This window comes from Myotis lucifugus, unplaced genomic scaffold, assembly GCF_000147115.1.
Source record: "Myotis lucifugus unplaced genomic scaffold, Myoluc2.0 scaffold_0, whole genome shotgun sequence".
NCBI classification, from domain to species: domain Eukaryota; kingdom Metazoa; phylum Chordata; class Mammalia; order Chiroptera; family Vespertilionidae; genus Myotis; species Myotis lucifugus.
This window is the reverse complement of record NW_005871048.1, coordinates 52024126-52046697: the sequence shown is the minus strand read 5'-3', so window position 1 is coordinate 52046697 and position 22572 is coordinate 52024126. Positions and strand designations below refer to the sequence as shown.

The following is a 22572-nucleotide window of genomic DNA, read 5'->3' as shown; positions in this document are numbered from 1 at the left end:
AGGATAAGAGGTTTTGAGATGTACAGCCTAACCTCAAACTTAATCATCTGTTTTCAGTGGGGGGAAAGAAAAATTTAATTAAGAAAGCAAATGACAGGTCAAAGAAATATAATCAAGCAAGCCAGTCTAACAAAGTCTCACTTACTAACCATTTCCTCCGGAGACGCGGCCTGGAGAAGGAGAGTTCACGTTGAGTTTGAGTTGTAGCCTTGCTCATCATCTATCAGTGCCCGTCCCTAACCCTTGGCCTGGCTTCCTCTCCAGCAGGCTTCGTGCAAGAGCTGGGTGTGGAGGAGGATAAGGAGGTGAAGAACAGTTGCTCGTTGTACAAAGTGAAGATCTGGCTAGGGAGCTGCCTCTATATGAATAAACAGACACGTGCTCACAGGTGTGTGTGGCCTGGACAGGAAAGGAGGCTGCTACCTCTGTACTTAATGAGTATGATAGCTCACTTAGAGAACATACTCTCTAAAACAAATTTACCTCATGTGCCAAATTTAATCACTTGACACTGTGTTGAGAAAGATTCTGAGGCTGAATCAAAGTCAACAACGACAAAGGTTACCAGTCTAAAAAGTGGTACCGGCTATAGGTTTGAGGTGGGGAGAGCAACAGCTCAGGTGTTTTTTAGTTACCTACCACTGGTCTCATTAAACCGTGTGCAATGACAATTGTTCCATAATTGTGATGGTATTACAGGGTACATGGTTATTTTTTTCTCTTCTTCCTAAAACAAGCGGGTAGGTAAGACAATTTTATGGATTGGCTCTGCTCCTGTGTTTTTTATTTTTCCTGGAAAAGTCAGACAGATATAAACATACCAGGTCTATAATGTTTGCACGTCCATTTCCTAAAATCTTTCTAGGACTGTAAATAATGAGCACTCAATAATTAACTAATTCATCTCCGGACTCATGGTGGGGATTTTAATTTTTGCTTATAAATCTTCAAAGGTTAACAAAAAGTTTTCTACAAATGAATCATAGGAACCAAGAATGTGACTTAACTCCTTCAACCTTTAGATAGAAATGTTTTTACACCATCCAACACGAGCTACTGTCCTTATTCTATAGCTCTCCCATAAACTCCATGAGACCCTCTGTGCATTACACCCTTGGCATTAAAGCTCCTTTGTGTTGTGAGCTCTTCTCTCGAGGCTGAACACAGGTGCCTGGGCGGAGGGAGAGAGACTACTTGCTTTATCAGCTTCTAAAGTTTCTGATCTGATCTACAGATACTCTGAACAGTGGCATTCCTCCATCCACTTACACCTTGTACACCTTGGTGCTTAACATTCTTGTAAGAAAAAAAAATAAATGGTATCCCTTGTCCACTATGGTATTTAGAAAAAGTATCACAATGTCTTTGCCACTCCTGCCTTCAAGGTACTGCATCTGTGTCACCTCTCTTTCAGTCAGGCAGGCTGTGACTGCGTCAGCCAATCCATGTGGTGAATATGACACTATGTGACTTCTGGAGCAAGGTCTCAAGTCATGGGCTTTCATGTGGTCTCTTGGAGAGTCTGCTCTTGGAACCTCCTTCTCAGAACCCAGTCCATGTGTGAGAAACCCAAGCCACATGGCAAGGCCACGTGTGGGCTCTCTGCTCAACCATCCCAGCAGAGCCCAGCCTTCAAGCCATCCAACCCCATGTGCCAGATGTGAATGAGGAAGATTCCAGATGGTTCCAGTCTCCAGCCTCAGGTCATGCCAGCTAATCCAGTGTTTCCAAGTAAGAACTCAGACCTCCCTTTTGAGCCCCAGACAATTTCTGACCCCTAGGACTTGTGACATAGCGAAATGATTGCTGATTTATACAACTAGGCTTGGGGTGGTTTGCTGTGCAGCACTCAATAACCAGAACACCAGTGTGACTTTTGGCTACTTACTCAAACTTGTCCAGAGTCCCACCTCTCAACCTCTTTCTACCCTGACAGCACATTCTCCGTCAGTCCTTAAGTATCTTTTTCATCTCACTGCTCATCCAATATTATAGTGGATATTTTTTTCACAATACTATTTTGGTGTATTTATCTCTATTTTTAAAGGATGTCAGGTAAAGGACCAATACAAAGCTCAATCTGTGAATAGTAAAACCTTTTACTATTATGGGACATTTTGACTCTTTCCCATTTCGGGCAATTATGGATGATGCTATCCTTCCTAAATATCTTTGGGTGTGATTTTATGCTTGAGTTTGGGATTCATTTTATAGAATAGATTTTCAGAAGTTTAATTACTAGGTTAAAGAGGATTAATTACAAGGCCCTGGAGACATATTGTCAAATTTATTTTCAAAGAATTATAACCATTTAGAGTGACACCAATAATATATGAGCATGCCTGTATCACTGTACCCTCTCCAGCTAAACTGCATTTTGCAGTTAAGAGAAATCTAATTTGAAGCATAAAATTCATAGCTTTATTTATCTCGCAAACATATGTAGATGTGGAATGATAACAAGGACAGCTAGAATAATAGGCACATTACAGCTCGGGATAAAAAACAGGTCAAGTCTGACTTAGAAGAAGAGAGAGAAGCAAAAAGAATGATTGTCAAGTCAGAGGGAGAGAGGTAAGTAGTGACGTGGAGTAATATACTGGAAGGGAAACTCAGAGGCCATGGCAAGATCAGGGTACATAGGAGGGAGTGAACCAAAAACAGTGAAAAACTCCCAGCAGCTGTGTGGATGGCTGTGCTGAGCAGGACTCTGAGGCTTGGCCAAGCTCATTGAGGGCTGAGTATCGTGAGTTTTAGATGGGGTTTTCAGGGGAGCAGTGAATGAGAATTAGAATAATGTATTACAGAGACCCAGACAAGAGTCGTTAAGAGAATAAGAAAAAAAACATCTTGACCAGTGGTGTCACCAGGATCCAATTACCACTTTGGTTATCATTCCATAGTTTCCTCAGAGGGTAGCTATAGGTTAGGACACAGGCTTTATAGAAATAGCAGTTAAGAAAAAAATTTACAAAAACATATTTGAAATGAGAGTGCATTTGGCCAAATAGATTCAAATACTCTTGCCCTTACTTTCCAAAACAACTAACAATTCATCTTCTTCCAGGTAAATGTAGCTCCTAGAACTAAGACATTTATGAGAATACTTAAAGCATCAATCCAAAGAGTGCTCCTTGAAATCCCACTGCTTAATGGCCGGCATGCTGTGCGACCTACTTTTTCCCCAGCTACTGAGGCCTTGCCTTTAAAACATCTGGTCTCTGGGAGCTTGTTTGTGGAAGTAGCACATTATGTAAATAAATATCTGCTTAAAGATGCATCCCACGATTGCAACTGATATCATCAGCTGCCCAGTTTTCCAAGAACAATATGAGAAAACCCGCCAATTAAGTCGTCTAAACAAGAAGAGAACAACTGACGGAATCACCAGTGTGGTCGGCCGTCTACTCTGGGTTGGCAGCGAGGACCCATGCAATTCTGTGCATGTGACAGATGCTGCTGGACCTGCAGAAACTCTGTCTTCTCCCCAACTGTGTTCAAGTGCTTGGCCACGTGCATCTCATATGCAGACAGATTAAAACTCTATGTTCTGCTTGAATAGGAAATGGGCAAATTAAATATTCTAGTTTGTAGTGTAAGTGATATTTATATATCAGGTGTGGGTTGTTCATCACCAAAATTTGTACACTGACCTACAACATGCATGGTGATTTCCTGTGTGTTATCCCACTTCATTAGCACAATTCTGAAAAAAAGCTATTATCTCCATTTTTCAAAAGCTCCAGTCCCAGGTAAGTGTAACTGCTTGCTGACAGGTGGGCAGCCAATGCTGAAGAGAGAAGTTATATAACTGCCACATGATGCAAGGACAACTGCAAAGAGGGGTGGGCCTTCGGCCATGTGGAGAAGCTTAGAACTTGCCCAAGAGACTGAGGGGAAGGAACTCCCTGGGTATGGAATATCATGAACAAATTCAGGGGATCAAGAGCAGAGCATGTAGACAGGAAGCATGCCCATCAGGGCTTGCACAGTGCAGGTGGGCGGGGGTGGATGTGGGACGGGGAGGAGACAAGTCTAAAGAAACAGGAGCAAATGATGATAGTGGTCTTCCCATGGGCCCTGCCAAAGGGTCAACCCACTGTGACAGGCAAAATTAAGGCCAGTGAACTGTAGAGACAGTGAAATTAACACACTAATGATCAGCAGAGAAAACTGACCCAAGGCTAGGGTGATACCGAAGGCTCCAAGATGAGAGGTGAGGAAGTGGGATAGGCTTTCTAGTCCCACCTGAACTCTCCATCTATGTGTCTTTGAAAAGGAAGAAAAGAGAAGAGGCAAAGGGGTGTCAGGGGCAGGAGCACATGAAACTGTCTGGAGGACAGTAGGATGGGGTCCATCATGGTCTGCAGCATGATCATTTAAACTCCTTATGAGGAATCCAGGAATCAAAGAGCAGCTCCTACTGCGTTTTTCCTCCTCAAGACTGCCTTTACCTTTCTTCTGCTCTGGAGCCTGTGGCCTCTCTTATTTCAGATACGATAGTCTTTTTTTTTCAATTAAAGTTTACCTTCAATATTATTTTATATTATTTTCAGCATAGTGTACGGCATGGTGGTTAGACAATCATATACTTTACAAAGTGGTGCCCTGGGTATTTCAAATACCCACCTGGAACTGATACCATTACCATTAATCTAGTTATTAACAACAGGAAAGGAACAAAGGGGGAAGGCCAAATATTATAAGCATGTCATTTAGCAGCTTCACCAGGAAGCTAAAGCTTTACAGTCTCCAGGGAGTCACCTGCCTTTCCCCTGCAGATTGTTGGAAGAAGGGCCTGGACAGGGAGGAGAATGGATGTATGCCCAGTAAAGTTGGGATGACATAGGGAAGGTGCTTGCTGTCAGTCACACCTGGGGACAGGTCATTGAACAGAATGGGCGTGGCCACTGCAAGGGCGTGAAATTTGGGATATGTAATCCCCTGAACAAAGGAGTTAGTTTTTTTGGAGTGTTGTGCTTGACTCCTAGCTTGCAGGGCTCTCTCACTCCTGCTTCCTGGCATTCGTCCACATGGCCCACAACCATTTGGACCCCCCACATATAATGAACTAATGGACTGCAACTAGCCTGATGCTGAACTGGACCCCACTGCAACATGGAATGGAAACTCTGGACACTGGCTCTGCTTTATGCTTTATTGAAACCCCAGCTACACGTCTTCTATGACTGAAATAGGACTTTGGAAACCCAGGGTTATAATTTCATGCAAATAAAAATCGCTCATCCTCTGATGCAAGTCTCAGAAAATTCTTTTTCTCGAGATATCGTAAGGACTCCACCCCCAGTACCCAGTGGAAAAGAGTATACCCCAATTTTACTGATAACAGAGCCATATGTAGTTATTTCAACATTATTGACCATATTCCCTGTGCTGTTGTTTAGTGGATGTAATTGTCTTAACTATGTGCCAGTGACAGCCCCGTATCATCATCAGATACACTGAGGGCCGCAGGCTGTAGCTGGTGCAGTGCACCCATGTGAGAGCAAGGATGGTGTGACTTTCAGAGGCAGAGGTACTGAAAGGAGCTTCTGAGCTGGGAAGGCAAAGCAAAGGGCCTAATAACTCCTGAGGGAAGGGGAGGTGCGAGTGGTCATGAAGATGAGTGGGACCACATGCATGCATTGTGCCAATTGATGGTCATTGGCACCAATAGGAATCCCCAATTTGGGGCACTGCAAGGAAGGAAACTTTATTCAGTGCAAAATAGCCCAATTGTGAAACAGCATGGCTGAGGTAGCCCTGGGACCAGGCCCCTCTCTGACTAGACAGCTCTGCTCTGCCTTGCGCTGGCCTGCTTTGCTCTTGCTCCAGCAAGACATGGTGTTTCAGCTCCAGCTGGAAAATGCAGTCTTCAGTGGAAAGGGAAAATGTGCTCTCAGAGCCAGAGGGGAGCTGACTTATGTAGACAGAAGTCCTGCCCCTGATCCCTGTTTGCTCTGTTCTCATTCAATTGAGAACTCCAAATTCTGAGGGAAGCAGTCCAAAAAACACTGTCCTGATTGGTCAGAATAAAGCAGGTCTGATTGGTCAGTGAAGAAGCTGAAGAGGTATAGCTGTGCAGCTTTGATTGGATGGGGAAAGCCTCCATTCTATTGGTTGAAATAGGATTCCAGGAATGTTATGAGGGCTGGCTCAGATGGCAGAAACAGTGCAGGCAGGCAGTTCAGTGAAAAGGTAGTTCAGTGAAGGCTTCTCCCTGAAGAGCAGTTTGCATGAGAGGGCCCTGTGCACAAATGGCTGCTAGGCTCTGTTTTAAAATTTTGAACCCAGTTAACCACCAAGGGCCCTTCTTAGTAGGTATCTTCTTTCTCAGGGTCCACAGGTGTGACCATGAAGGTGTGGTCCAGATGGGGTGGACAAATTCTCCATACCCCTTCACGCTGGGGGGTTCCAGTCATAATAGAGCTATTAATCTCATAATGACTGTGAGAACCTGACCTTCACCCACCTGTGGAGTTCTCACTAGAAGAATAAAAAATAAATTGCCTTCAACAGGTATTGGTACGTTGTTATTAAAATACCCACAGACCATGAGATGTAGAGATTGCAGTTTAACAATTTTTCAGCTGATTACCATTTTTCATCAAGGAAATAATGAACAGGTCTATCATGAAGAATTATATGATGAGCAATACAGCACCTGTTTCAGGGAATCTGAAATCAGAAATATAAATGCTCCTTTCCCAAAATATGCCAGCTGGAAGACTCCCTCATCAATCACTTCAGGAGTGTTTTTCTTCAAAAAAATGGCCTTTCACATGGGGCCACCTGCCTCCTCTGAATCAGGATGCTGTGCTGGTGCAGAGGCAAATACATTGATGTGTTAGTCCGGGTTCTCCAAATTGGGGATTCCTATTGGTGTCAGAGACACAGACCAATAGGACATGTATTAGCCAGGGATGTCTGCTTCTGTGTCTTTGAAGAACTCTAATATGATGGGTGGATGGATAGATATAGATACCCATATAGATATCAATATAGGTATCTTGATATAGATATAGTATGGGTATAGATATAGATACAGCTTAGGTATAATGATAGAGATAGAAATAGAGATATAGGAAAGAGAGAATATGGGGTATTATCTGTATTTTCTACAGAAAAAGGTTTTTGGCCCCACCAAAGTTTCTCACCTGACTCTTAGAAAAATGTTACTTGTAGTACAAGTGTCTTGCTTCATCATTGCTACATAAGACAAAAGACAAGTCCCAGGATGCAAAGAGCCACACGAAGTCATGAAAGAATACAGATGTTCTCCACTTAACCTTCCTCTGAGAGACATGTGTGTAGTCCTGTGTTTGCCACAATAATTCCAGGTAAGTTGCACTGTCATGTTAAAAGGGAAGGGAGTAGAAGTTCTGTGCTAGAAGTCTGTTCCCATGCCCTCTGGAAGCACTACCACCTCCAGCTGACACACCTTCTACTTCCGTGAAAGTTTGCTCTTTAAAACATACGCCAGGAGCACACTTGGAAAAGAGGGCATTGGGTTAATCTGAAATACACCTTGATGTCCTTTACTTTGTTTCCTCTCCTAAAACTGTGTTTCTGTGTATGGGTGTGGAATGACGGGTGTGGGTGGTTTAGGGCTCATGACCAAGGCGCAGGTGCCCCCTACTGGGAAGGTAGGTAAGGTGACTTTAGGCCTCATCTTGGAGTGGCAGAGCTAGGAAACTGACAGCATTTCTGGATGCATTAATTGTCCATTGAAAACACTTGCATGGGGTTAAAAAAAAAACAAAACAAACAATGATGACACATTTGGATTCAAGCATAAGGGTTTGTGAAATTTGACTGAAAAGGATGCCAGGGAAAGGATCAATACAAAGCTCAATCTGTGAATAAAAACAAACTATTCAGGAGATTTTTTTTCTTGAGTTCATTATAAAATGGGGATATATAGCTAAAGACAGCCATTTTTAAAAGCAAGGTGAACTGACAGTTTCTGGAACTGTATTTATCTTACTTGAGTTTTTCTAATGCCTGCATTTCTATATATAAATTAGTCAAGCATTTAAAAATGGCATCCAAATCCAGAAAACTTAAATCTTCATGCAAACAGTCTTTATAAACTGAAGGATGCATTAAAAACATTATTTTGGATGATGGCCAAGATGATTGGAGTTAAATTCCATTCTCTTTTAAAAATACAAACTAGGAAAGGTCAAGAGTGAATGCCTTGCCAATTCTATTTTCTGCTCCACTGCCGATTGAACAAACAGATTTTCAATATGCAAAGGCCGGCCCTCGGTGGCAGGAAATCAGAGAGGGGTGGTGTGAGCATCCTGCATAGACTGCATGCGTCATGCTTCTCTGCCTTCCACGAAGGTGGCGCTCCAGTACAGCGTGTGCTCCCTGCTTCCTAAACAAGTCACTGTGAAATTGGCATCCTGAAGGCTGACCTGAAAAAGGGGCTCATGACCTTTTTATAATGCACTTCATTATAAAGTGAGGACCAGGGTTGTGCTTGTTTATCTCCAGCATCTCTCCCTCAGCTGATCCCACATCTCGGGAAGAGATCTGACCCTAGAGCTCCTGCCACAATGGATCCCAACTCTGCTTTTCTAGATGTTTCCACATTAACAAGACTCTGGAGGAAGTAAACACCCTACAAATGGCAGGTTCTCCTCCACCTCAAAACCTCTTTCCTCTTCTCCTCGATGTCCCCAGGATGAGGTAAAAGCAGAAGCTTGAGACAAACCTTGCCAGGCAGAATTTTCTTTTTTTTCTTAGAAAGAGAGGCTGGTGGGGGGGGGGGGGGGGGGAAAAAGGATGTGAGAGAGATATGTGCCCTGACTAGGAACTGAATGCCTGATCTTCTGGGGCAAGAACGATGCTCTAACCTACTGAGCCACACGGGCCAGGGGCCAGCTGCTGAATTCTTAATGGGAGCTTCCCGAAATGGCAGTGGGGCTTGGACCATATGCTTGGTAGGTACAGGGCTGTCCCAAATGTCCTCCTCACCTTCCCCTTGACCTTCCTTGTGCCCAGGTCAGCTGCGGGAGCTGAATGGGGGCTCCACTTAACAAAAGAAATCGCAGTAGGCTAAGTGCCTTTTTGTGAAAATTCCATCCTTTCTCCAGAAACATTTTTCCCCAAAAAGGTGAAGCATCAAAAAATATATAGGGATATATATATATATACCGGTCAGGAGGCCTCACTCCCCACAGAAACGCGGAGTATTTACCAATAGTCTTCCTATGAAGAAAGTTTCTGGAGGTTAGATTTGGTTTGTCCAAATATTTGCAAACGCGACTGTTGTTTTCTATTAAAACAAAGTGAGTTCTTGATCATCTCTCATCTCCTAGTGGTTGATGGGCAGACCAAGGAGGGGCTTCCCTACTGCATGGGAAAGGTGCCCTGGGGGAGGACTCTTGAGGTTGTGGTCTTATCTTTTTTTGTCCATTGCTTTGCTAACATCCAGCCCCCTTTCACTGGTCCACACAATCAAGGTCACCTTACCAGTAAGTGTAGTGCAAAACAAAGCAGTGCAGACAAATGGAAGGTGACTCGGTCACCTCATAACACAAGGTTACCTCATCATAAACCACATGTACTGCCTCTAAATTCCAACTGAAACACTACTAGGTGCATTTCTCTTAAAGAGCTGTCACAAAACTTTAAATGTGATTATTCTTCAAAAGTCAGAATAGTTGCTTCATTTGAGGTTTTCCTGCATTTGTATTAGGGTTGGTTTGAAGAATCTAACTGATATTGGCTTGGACTTCAGGGAATCATAAAACAGGCCTGAGTTAGGAGTTTGGTACATGAGTCCCCATGGGATGAAAGTTGGGTAGAGAAAGTGGCCTCAGACCCCATGACATGCTACCTGCTGGCCAGCCCTTCACTCCAGAATGTGCGCCCCATCAGTGGGTGACAGAACCCTGCTGGGCAGGCACACAGCACTCCTGACTCCAGGTCAGGCACCTCTCTCCTCCCTCCCTTCCTCCTTCCATCATACAGAATCCAGAATCCTGGGGCCAGAGCAAAGGGACAGCCCTCCATAGCAGACTAGCACTCTAGGCTTTTGAGGGGAACTCACTTTGAAAGGCTAAATATGATTCACTTCATATAACCTGAAGTCCTCCCTTCACCATGGCTCCCACCCTAGGGGACAACTTCCAAGTGGAAATGCAGGCACGTAGGACCTGATTTCCACACTGGCAGGGGGAGCAGAGTAGGGAGATGAGCACAAGACACCTCCTGTGTTATTAATCTTGGGGATTATTAGAAGAAATGGGTGAAGAGCAGGTGAGGTCCTGACATTCTGTTACATCGGTACAGCTGGGAGTGGCCATTACCCCCCCCCACCCCCCACAGGATGCCACGGGCCTGGGGGTCTCTGGGGGGAAGCTGCTGCCAACAGCTGGAGACAGAGCTGCTCCCGGAGAGAGGGACGAGAGGGAGACAGACATTCCAGTGTGTGACCTGTTTTAATATTTAATTTACTACTTGCATACAACACATGAATAACATGAAAAGATTAATAAAATACATTGGATTATAATTTATACTATTCAAATGAATATGTAATAATACAAATTTACATATAAAAACATGACAATCACAAGAGGCAGTTACTCTGGGTGCCAAGGTGTGCTGGGTTCAGGGTGGGCATTTCAACATCCCGCTGTTCTCTTAAGTTTGTCAGTTGTACACTCATGATTTAGGGTGAGATTATTTCAGAGCAGCAATTAATAACTACTTGTTAAGAAAAAATATCCTTAAAGACCACACACACACAAAATTTAAAACAAAGGGACCAGGCTCAGTTCAAGATAGAGGAAGGCAGATACCAAGCTATCCTCCACTTGCTCCCAAATTTCCACTGAAATGAACCAAGAAGGGGGACAATTGGGGAGCCTATGAAGGCAGAGCCCAGAGCAGAGGGCAGGTGCCAGGCTGAACAGGATGGCAGCAGCTCTTAGGTTCCCCAACTGCTGGGGGACTCCATACACAACACCGGACTCCCACTTTGGCATTCGTGGGTCTGGGGTGAGGCTATGTCCTTTGAGAACCGCTGGTCTGGGGGCCCACCAGCCAGGTCTTCTCGTCCTGTCCCCATGCATAGAGCCCCTCAGAGGATGCTGGACAGTACCACCCTCTCTGCAGGAGAATCAGAGGTCCATCTGGCCCCAAGGTAAACCCTGGCATGCAAGGGACAGGGAGGCAGGAGAGGCCCAAGCAACGCCTGCCAAGATGCTAACACTGCTCACAAAACCCCAAAGTCCGTAGAAGCAAGCAAATGCTTTCATTTTCATAAAACTGAATTGTAGCATTTCTCAGTGGCGCTTCACCCACAATTGTCTTTGCTTACATAGAACCATGAAACTGTGCTGAACTGATTGGGATATAGTGACTAGTCTTTAATTCATAAAAACAAGCACGTCTTAAACATCTCTTCAGGGGCTGGAAAAAGAACTTCCCCTTTGTTTCACAATCAAAACGGAGAACGGTGAATTTCCCTAAGCAAGTGTCAGGCGAGTGGAAGAGGAGTGCTTAATTTAATGGTTGTCTTACCTTCAAAACTCCCCTCAATTTCTAGAACACTCATCATTGAGCCCTTTCTTGCATCTGTAGTCTTAGGTAAGTTGAACTCACATTTATAAGCTCTAGTCACACTAGACTCTTTACAATGTGGTTCTACATGAGGATGTGTTGGAAATGTTATTTGAAATAAACTGATGTTCAATGTGGACAGGATTTCCTAACTAATTGCTTTTATACCTGACTGATCAGGAGAGTGCTCACGGAAACTTCCACCCATTATCACTCACCCACCTGCCACTGCTTCATTTTGTTTTTAGTCAAAACATTTTGCTTTAGAATCAAAAAATATCCAGGAAAGAATCTGACCAAATAGGCAAAGTATTTGCCTCTTTTTTTTGGGGGGGGAGGGGGCCTCTCAAATGACATTATCCTTTGTACAGTTTCTCTCATTTACTTCTGGAGATAATGGCCCTAGGTGGTAGCACTAACTCCACTCAACACCCACAGTGTGAATTGAAATGTCTCCCTGACAGCAAGGCTCTGTGTAAACTGCACCTAAGCCTGTCCCAGGAAGGCATCCAGTGTTCTGGCCAGCCTAGTTCACGGGAGAGTCTGCAGTGCCCTCTAATGGCCACAGTGCAGCTCTTTCTATCCCCAAGTACAGATCCTGTTCCATGTTCTCTTAACAAAGTAAGCCACTTGACCAAGTTGTCTCAGGGTGGGAAATTACAGCCTGAAGTATCATCTACAGGCCGACTTTGTGCTTGGAATGAAGTCGAGCCATCCCTAGGAATGTGCTTCGTGAAGTTGTCCATAAAGACCACTGGCCACTGGCTATCGCTCTCCCTCATCACTGCCTCACTGGAACAGCTCCTCAGGCTCCTGGGCTGTTACTGCTCCGCTGGCACAGAGTCATTGCAGGGCAGCACGCCAGCCTGTGGTGTCCAGCTTGGGTGCCCAGAACCAGTGTGCCTTCTGGTGCACAGACTCCTATGCTAGCCTAAAGCCCCACCCAACTCCAGGTTCAAATGTTTATTCACTTTTTAATTTTTTTCAAATAGTAAAACCCTACAACAACGTTCTGTCTGAATACCAGAAATTAAATTTATTAACAGCTTAAACTGCTTCATCCTCTGAGGGTGACGCAGCACCACAGGCAAGTTCAGGCCTATTTATCATCAGGTCACAACACAGAGCAGATACTGACAAACTCTCAGTTGGTGAAGAATGGCAACAGCAGAAAGTGTCAGGTGTTACTTATTCTCCACCAACTAAAAACACATAAAATTGCTGAGGTTAAAAAAAAAATGTTTTGGACATTTTTAACAAATTCATCCACTAGGCAAATTTTCAAAAAAATAAAAAATGTGTGTGCAGACCTGCTCTTCTCTTCCTGACCTCCCCTTTTACTTTGCATCACTCTAAGCCAACTGTTACGTGGTAAATGCTTACTGAGGTCACAGCACCCACAGGATGCAAAACCCAACCATCACCTGGTTGGCTCCCACCACCTGACCCTGCAGCTTCAAGCACAAATGGCCAATGCCTGCATTCTTAGATCTGGCAAGGAAACAACCAAGGTACTACTACATCACCACCTCCTGCCCTCTGGGGTTTCTTCCTCTGTCCTCTGGGAAGTTTTCTCCCTTGGTGCACGCTACACACACACACACACACACACACACACACACACACACACGGCTTTAAATAGCCTTCACACACTTATCAACTTCCTAACTTCTGCCTGATCTTGTCTGAACTCCATGCCTGCCTGTAAGGGCCCCTGCCCCTTCCACTTGGATGTCTTAAGAGCCCCATGTCCCAAACCAGCATCCAGGATTTGTGATTCCTACCCCCAGGAGCCCAACTCAGTAACCTGGAATCTTGATTCTTACCTGTCCTTACCCCAGTTCAGGAACTTAGCATTGATTTGACCTCCAGAAGACATCTGGAATCCATCTACCATGGTCATCTCTGCCCTACCTCCTGAAGGTCCCTCTGCTTCACCTCTTGCCCTTCTCACACCCTTTTACCACAGAACAGCCTGTGAACTGTAATCTCAGGTGACATCTCTGCACAAGCCCAGGGCTGCGTAGGTCCCAGGGACTGGCAGTTACCTGTATAACGGGACAAATGACACTTGTCCCTTAAACAGAGTGTCTGGCTCAATCAGCCTTTCTGCACACAAGAGGCTCTTTCCCTCGCAGAGCGACACTCACCTGTCCAGGAGATACACTCGTCCCCTACTTTCAAGGCTGGCTGGCTCCCTTCTCTCAGGTCCTGACTCAAGTGTTACCTCCTCAGAGGGACCCTCCTTGACCAGCACCTAGGAAGAGCAGATTCTACCCTGCTATTCTATTACAAACCTCCATGTTTTTTTTCACCAAACTCACCAAAATTTTCAACTGTTGACTTACTAGGGTGACTGCTTAGGGTTTTTCTCTACCACCAGATCACAGGTCTTTGAAAACTTGTTTCTCACTGCCTGTTCACCAGGACCCCCCAGCGAGGAACCGGCAGAGAGCACATGCTCAATAAATACTGGCAGAAAAGTGAACACACCAAACAACAGCTTCCAAAGGGCTACACAGAGTTGTTCACAAATCTGTTTTCTGTTATTATTACTTAAAAAACACAAAGGAGTAAAACACTTATCAAATGTAATTTGTAAAGGGCAGCAACTGTAATTAAACAAACATATCTAGTCAGGAGGCCAACCAACACTTAGGCATCTGGTCTCTGCTAGCACTGAGTATTGTGGAGAACTCACAGCGAAATGCTGGTGCAGCAGCACGTGTCTATGCAGAAGCGGGATCTCCTTCGGAATGGCCGTCGTCTTCACTGATCAGAACAATAATGTACATGGCTTACTTTTATTTTTATTATAAAAAAACACATACAAGAGATTTAAGAAATGATGGATATAAGACAAATCAGAACCACGGTGAGTTATTAAACCCATTTTCTCTGTACAAATACTAAAATTCCGAAAGCGGAACATCATCGAATGTGACACACATTATCGCACTGTCCCTATGTACACGGCGAATGGCTCTGGGTGCCTCTGAATCCGTATGTACACGTCTTGACACAGACCCTGCAGTGGACTTGACTTCTCAGTCTCCTTTCCTGGCAGATAGTTAAATAGCTGAAGGGACTTTAGTTTCGGAACGCCTGTGAAGAAAACGCATAAAGGTGAGTTTCGGAGGCTCCCCGTGTTTTCCTCGGATCAGATGCACACTATACAACGAGAAAAACTTCTGTAGCCCGTTTCCATCTAAGACAGTGGAGAGTTTTCTAGTTCTTTTTTAGCCAATTTAGTTTCTCTAGTCACTCATTTGAACGCAAAGGCCAGAATTAACTCAGGAACCAAATCAATGTTTTCATATTAAATTCATTATAAAATGCCAGTCAATTTTAAAAAGCGACTAAAAGGGCACTTTCTGCAGCAAAAAGGGCTAAGTTCAAGTTTTTGTTGTTTGACCAAGACACAATAATATAATCCATTTGTCACGTAGTCACAACAGACGTAAGTGATTTAAGTACGTGGTTTAGGGAAACACGGCTGTGTCACTGTGTATTTCTTCTGTCTCCTTGCCACAGCGAGGACAGCCTCTTCGCATTTTCTCTCTTGTGTCTTTTTTGTGAAACCTCAGTTTGTATTCTGAAAGCCGATTAACCTGTTCATACTCAAGATAGGTGAAGGCACTTCTCCAGGAGCAGTGCAGCGGGGCTTAGCCGAATTCCTGCGCACACAATGCACTGACTTCCTCCAGGGAGCGGACCACTGCAGACGGAACACTGTGAGAGGTCTCCTTGCGCCAGGCTTCCAGGATCTTGGATATTTCTGCTGGATTGCTGGGACTCAAGTCACAAAGGGCATACACAGCTGCTAGCTGTATACCCCATGGTATATCTGAAAAGAATTTTCACATCCATCATCACATAAAAACGTGTCCATTATTCAAATTTTTTATGGTGTAACCCACTGAATACTATTCAGAACACTTTCTACCACAATAAAAACTAAATATAAAACAAGATCCACAATAAAAGAATTAATTTAAACTTGTCTACAAGTGGGAAAAATGAAAAAATGCAGCACAGCTCTGAGCAGGGTTCTGGTGCTGGCTGTGTGCCGACAGGGGCTAGCCTGTTCCCGGAGGCACAGGGCAGTAGAGCTTCAGCCTTCTCATGTCAGCGTTTGCTAAGCTTCCCAAAGTAGTTTTGGAAGCATCACACTCCCACGTTTACATTTTAACAAAATGTGGATCCCAGAGCATTCATCAAACAAATGACTCCATTAAATATCCACTGAAGTGTTTATAAGGGGACTTTGGAAATGAAAATCATAATGAAATGAGAACAAATGAAAAACTAACTCTTGTACCATACTTTCACATACTATATTACAGTATATGATTATAAATTATAGCATATAATTATAGATTATAGCTGGGTTACATATTATAGATTATAGTTCTCATTTAGCATAAGTTCATTTATGAATTATTTAATTAAAATGTATTAAATTTTAGTTAAGGTCTACTTACTGAAATACTTTATTTTAAAATTTAGGAGTTATTTAATTAAAATTTATTATTAACTATATATTTCAGATTTCTTTTAGTGAGGTGATGTCCAACAGGGCAAAACTGCTATTATTTAAAATAAAAATGTAACAAAACCCACACATATAAATGTTAATGCTGAAAACAAAACAGTACTGCAGCTTTAAAATTACTTCCCCCCTAATCTACAAGGCAATTAGAGCAGCACAGAGTGGGGCTCATAATAACGACTAAAAAAAATAGTCTAAGAGTAAAGCAAATACAGAGATTTAAAACACAATTTTAATAAGCAAATAGGTATGGCACTAAGTAAAGAGCTGAGGCTCTGGTTCATAGTCAATGCTGAACTTATAGCTAGACTACAGCTTTTTAAATTATCCTTATCTCCTCTCCTCATCAATCAGGCCCTGAGAGGAGCAGAGCATGATGCCCAGACCCAGTGAGCACAAAGCATGGGTTAGTACAAGAAATGCAAGCGCTTCATAAACAGAAGGGTACCTTCATCCTGGGCATGCTGTATGAACATACCGATGACCGAACTAATATTTTTCACAGCAGAAGGAAACCCTTCTTTCAAACCCAATTGGCCTAAACGACCTAGGGGTAAAAAAATAAAACAAAATATAATCTTTGGTTAAATGTTGATTAACTTTTCATAAGAATTTAAAATTTGTTTTCTTTCATAAAATATTATGTACATTAATTTTAGTGATCCTGAAGTTAAAATGGGTACTTATTCTTAAGTGAAAACAGGTTAAACGGGCAAGGATCAAAAATCAGTAAAGCACAATTTGTCTTTCAGGAGTGAGCAAAATGCTTGGTCATTTTTTATTTACATATACAGATAATATACAATGTTTTGCTTTTTCAGTTAAGTTATAATAAATAAGGGGAATTTAGAAGAATGAGTGGTTTCAGTAGGTTCAATGTGAAATGGCTAACTTCTGTTATGTTAAAAGACCAACTCTAAGACTGTGATCCCATCAAACACACACTCAGGTATAACCTTTTGCTGCTATAATGTAGCTGTGTAACAGGACTCTCATCGCCATGTGGAACAGCAGCTCTCAAGTGTGGTTTTCAGACCCCCTGGAGTCCTCAAGGTCAAAACTATTTTCACAACAATGCTAAGAAGGTTATGTGCCTTCCTATCAGAGCTGAGACACAGACTGACAGTGGAAAAGCAATGGCTGGTCAAGGACCCTCAGCCCCAATCAAGGCAGTGGTGCCATGCTACATGGAGGTCATTCTTCATCACCAGAAGCTTGCAGTCAAAAAAAGCCAATTTACCTTACGAATGTCCTTCAAGAAGCAGTCACAGTCATTCCTATTACATCTAGTCCCCTGGTACACAACCTGTGATGGACGGGAAGTGCCCCTGAAACACTCCCCCTGTACACCAGGCACACTGCTTATCTCCAGAAAAGCACCTGTGCAGATGTTTCATTTGGGAGGGAAACTGGTCTTTTTTCTATGAAACACCAAATTTTCACTGAAAAACTGACAAACTACAGCTATTCAAACTGAGGAAGACATTTTCTTAAAAATGAATAAAGTGAGCCTGTCATTGCAAGGAAATTTATTATTGTTCAGAATTTTAGAAAAACTTCCACCAGCCATCCTGAGCTGGGGGGTCATTTCTGATAGTTCTGCAGAGCCTAGAGAGCAGCTTGTCAGAGATGAGGCAAAGAGGAAAAAGAATAGGTAAATTTAAAAAATAAAGATCTGTGATTTGAGGGAGGAGTAAAACCAAATGTCCACTGAGGTCTTCCCTTAGATCTGATATTAAAGAGTCTACATCTCATTTAAACAATGATTTTAATTTCTGTATATTCAGATTAGAGTAAAACAACACAAAACTAGTTCGCAATTATGGAAGTACATAAAATGATCCTTATTGGGCAAGTATGAAAAAAATAGGGGTGTAAAAAATAGGAGATAGTCTTATTTTAGGAACCAAAAGAGACTATAGTATAATTTATAGTAATTTATGTATCCTGGTGTATATATGTGTAAGTATGTACATGTATGTAGATTAATATTAGTATCTGAGAAGCAAGAATTCAATTATAAATAAAATGTACTCACATTAACCTTAATCTCTGACAAAGATGGATAAAAACACTAATATATAAAGAAAGAGTGAGTAAAGAGATTGCATTAAGTGCAAAAGTATCTACTCTAAAAGCTAAAAAATTAGTTATTATGATAAAGTTTCAGTGAACATATATTATTATACACTTATTACCTCACCATGAATATGGTCAAGAAAAAATTTAATCCGAGAGACAACTCACCGATCAGCCTTAGTATCGATGCTATAATAATGTCAGGAATATATGCAATGTTAGCATGTCCTTTTCTGTATTTTATCCACTTATCCATTACAGGCCACAGCTCCTTACTATAAAGTAACAACAATACACATATGTATGAGAGTATGCATTATCTTAAAAATGGTCTGTAAGAACCCAGCCAGTGATGCTATGTGGTTGAGCATCAACCCATGAACCAGGAGGTCACAGTTTGATTCCTGATCCCCAGTAGATGGCAAAGAGGAGGCAACCGATCAATGATGTTTCTCTTTCATGTTTCTATCTCTCTATCCCTCTCTCTTCCTCTCTGAAATCAATAAAAAAAATACATATTTTTTTAAAAAAATGATCTGTAAAAGGTAGATAATTAGTGAACAAGAGGAACTTCTGAAGATGTTACTTTTTAGGTTAAAATGAGGACACTAGAAGCTCACAAACTATCCCACTATCAGGATAAATGTGCCCACACTGGCTTAAAAGAGGTTATAAACACCCATTTTACATCTTTATTCTCTGTTTTAACCCTTTTTACAAGATTTTGCATAGAGAAGCTGAACAATGTTCCCAAGTCACAGAACAAGAAGGGAGAAACTGGATTTTCACTTAAACCTTCCAGACGTTAACACAGCTCCTGTGTTCCAAATGTCAATAGTTTCTATGGGAAGAGATAGGTTAAATAGGCTGTTTTGTAAAAAGAACTAAAACAATGGAAATTTAAAAAAAAAACAAAAAACGCTAGCTGAATTTAGGAAAATTTCTAATCTCAGAAAACAGTGCCAATTCCTCTCTGCTTTCTCTTTTCAAAAAAATGTGTTTACATCTTACATAGCATTTATAGTACTAGAAAAGCTAAATGCAGACACCAAAAGAGAAATGTAAACCAAAAGCATCCCAAATAACACATTCTTAGATAATTATTACTCTTCTAATTTTGGGCTTTCTTTCCACGCACTTCTACATGTGCATGTAAGTTAAAAACATGGGGAAGTGACTACAGTGCTTAGGAATCAGGGTCTGAAGTCACTCAGGCAGAGATCCTGATATTCAACACTGTGTCTTCACCACTTGCGGGAGGACCTTGAACAAATACCTGTTTGGCATCATCCCTGGTGATATCCTTCGTCAAGTCACTGGGGGACAGAGGAGCCACCTGCCTTCTGGGCTTTCATTCCCATGAAGTCAGGAAGATGAAGCCCAGGTAGGCACTCACACATCATTACACAGAAATAAGGCACTGGATAGACTTCTGTCACTTTCTTAATAAGACTATGAAATACTTCCATGTCAATGTATAAAAATCCATTTACAGCTACTTTAATATGGCTGTATCTCATTAAATAATTCAATTCCCCACTGCTGACATTTAAATATATAATCTTTCCCTTGGTTAAGGAGGAAAAAAAAATGAGAGAACAAATTTCCAAAGAATAAATTCCTCCAGTATCTCAAGGATATGGACTATTAATCCTTTGGTGAATCCATTTCAATGTCATAAACTCCTTCAAATCAGCCTTTCTCAGTCAGGGTTCCAAGAAAATTAAGAATTACAGAACAGAAATTTGACTATTCTTCTCCATTCTTCCAAAGATGGTACATAGCGAGTGCCAGAATTCTAGATGCACTTATTTCTCTCCTGAAACCCCAGGTGAGAAGAACTGCTAACCTGGAATTTTGAACATTTCTGTTCCATGTGGGGTTCTCCAGAGTATTTGTATATTAAAATAATGGTCATTATGTTCCATTCTACAAATATTTGTTGAGCATCTCCCTTACATGGGCACCATCCTACATGCTGGAGCATGCCAGTGAACCAAAGGGTCTCTGTCATGTGTCATTTCTCCTTGGGAGAGACAGGAATAACAGACTATAATGAAAAGTACAGGTACTTGCACAAAAAAATAAAGCAAGGAGATATGATAGTGATACAAGTACTTTAAGGGTAGTTTTATTAACTCTTACCCAAATCAAAATGTCACTTGTAAATGCTGCAGCCACCTTAAACAGTAAAAATTATTCAAACCATAATTCAGCAATCATTCAATAGATTAGCCTATAACAGTGGTCGGCAAACTGTGGCTCCAGAGCCACATGCAGCTCTTTGGCCCCTTGAGTGTGGCTCTTCCACAAAATACCGACTCTTTCGCAAAATACCGACTTCTGCGCATGGGCCACGAAGTTTCAATCGCCCTGTACGTGCGCGCCCGCACGTGGTATTTTGTGGAAGAGCCACACTCAAGGGGCCAAAGAGCCACATGTGGCTCGAGAGCCGCGGTTTGCCGACCATGGGCCTGTAATTAAACTAGAGGCCTGGTTTACAAAATTCATGCACGGGTAGGGTCTCTAAGTGTGGCTGGCGATCAGGGCCGATTGGGGCCTTCCGGCTGCCGGTGGGGGCCTTCCTTCCCTGGCTGCCAGCTACCAGCTAGGCAGGGGTGGGCAAACTTTTTGACTCGAGGGCCACAATGGGTTCTTAAACTGGACCGGAGGGCCGGAACAAAAGCATGGATGGAGTGTTTGTGTGAACTAATATAAATTCAAAGTAAACATCATTACATAAAAGGGTACGGTCTTTTTTTTTTTTAGTTTTATTCATTTCAAACGGGCCGGATCCGGCCCGCGGGCCATAGTTTGCCCATGGCTGAGCTAGAGCCTTCCTTCATTCCGTGCCGCCCCTGGTGGTCAGTGCACGTCATAGCGAGCGATCGAACTCCTGGTCTCCCAGTCTAACTCTCGAGCGGAGACTGTGCATATTAGCCTTTTACATATATATAAGAATTACTCAATTTTATTGTAAGTTACAAAAGAGCCCTGTACCTTATAATGGTATCATGTGTCCAAATCCATTTCTGATGGCAACAGAGCAGATCAATGGCAAATATGTATTCCCAAGTGTTATCACTTAGGTCTTCACCAAATTTTTCACTGGACTGAAATTCTGTTTTTGGACATAACTGTATGGTCAAAAGCAGCTTAGAAACCATGAAGCCAACATCTGCAGGAGCATTCTAGCAAACAAAAACATAAAATTTAGAGTTCAAGTAAAACAACACATCTTATAAGTAGCCTCAAAGAGTAAAACAAGCATCAATTAACCATTTAGTTTTAAAAGACACCTTCTGAAAGTTGTATTTTGAATAAGGAACTAGGTTTATCTCAGTTATGGCACATGTCCTAAAATAATGCTAGAATGGTAGTTGGTAGGCCAGATAAAAAGCTCTAAGCAGGATGCAGAATCCAGACAGGTAGAAAAGAGACTAGATGCAATCCAGACTGTAATGCAAATTTTCATTAACTCTAATCAGAGATTTAAAGTTATTATAATAAAAACATTTAAGCTTTAAATACTATAAATTCTGTCATTTTTCTGACTCTAGTTTCCTTCTTCCAGAAATTCACAAAATTGAATCAGATAGTACTAGCCACTATTTCACACCTGTGCATGGTTTTTAATATTTATCCAAGTTTTTGCATGCATTGGTAGTCTGAATGCTCCTTTTTGTTGCTCAGTAGTAATCCATTATCTAGGTATAGCACAGTTTATCCATGCACCCTATAGCTTTAGACTATAGTTAACTAGAGGCCTGGTGCACAAAATTCATGCACTTCAAGGGGGGGGGGGCATCCCTCAGCCTGGCCTGCGCTCTCTCACAGTCTGGGAGCCCTCGGGGATGTCTGACTGCCGGCTTAGGTCTGCTCCCCGCTGGGAGTCAGACATCCTTAATGCTGCTGCGGAGGCGTGAGAGGTTCCTGCCACCGCCGCTGTGCTCACCAGCCATGAGCCTGGCTTCTGGCTGAACGGCGCTCCCCCTGGGGAGCATTGAGCATCTGCCCCCCGGAGGTCAGTGCATGTCATAGTGATTGGTCGACTGTCTGCCCCGTGGTGGTCAGTGCACATCATAGCAACTGGTCAATCAGTCGACTATCTGCCCCCTGGTAGTCAGTGCACATCATAGCAAGCGGTTGAGTGGTCTTAGCATATCATTAGCATATTACACCTTGATTGGTTGAACAGACGACCGGACAACCAGACACTTAGCATATTAGGCTTTTATTACATAGGATGATATTATGGGCATCTGTACACAAGTGTTTGTGTAGACATAAATTTGACTTCTCTTGGGTAAATACCATAGTGGATTTATAATTGTTTTCTTGAGCAATTTTTTTTTACTAGG

General features: G+C 42.5%; 1 protein-coding gene across 1 annotated transcript in view; it reads right to left on the bottom strand.

The window, feature by feature from the left end:
* Nucleotides 1-10435: 10435 nt before the first annotated feature.
* ICE1 (interactor of little elongation complex ELL subunit 1) overlaps nucleotides 10436-22572 on the bottom strand; it is a 47554-nt gene continuing 35417 nt past the window's right edge. Inside the window, 4 exon segments of the mRNA XM_023755958.1 lie at nucleotides 10436-15427; nucleotides 16581-16679; nucleotides 18380-18486; nucleotides 21212-21402. Of these exon segments, the coding sequence (XP_023611726.1) occupies nucleotides 15246-15427; nucleotides 16581-16679; nucleotides 18380-18486; nucleotides 21212-21402 (579 nt within the window). The 3' untranslated portion in view covers nucleotides 10436-15245.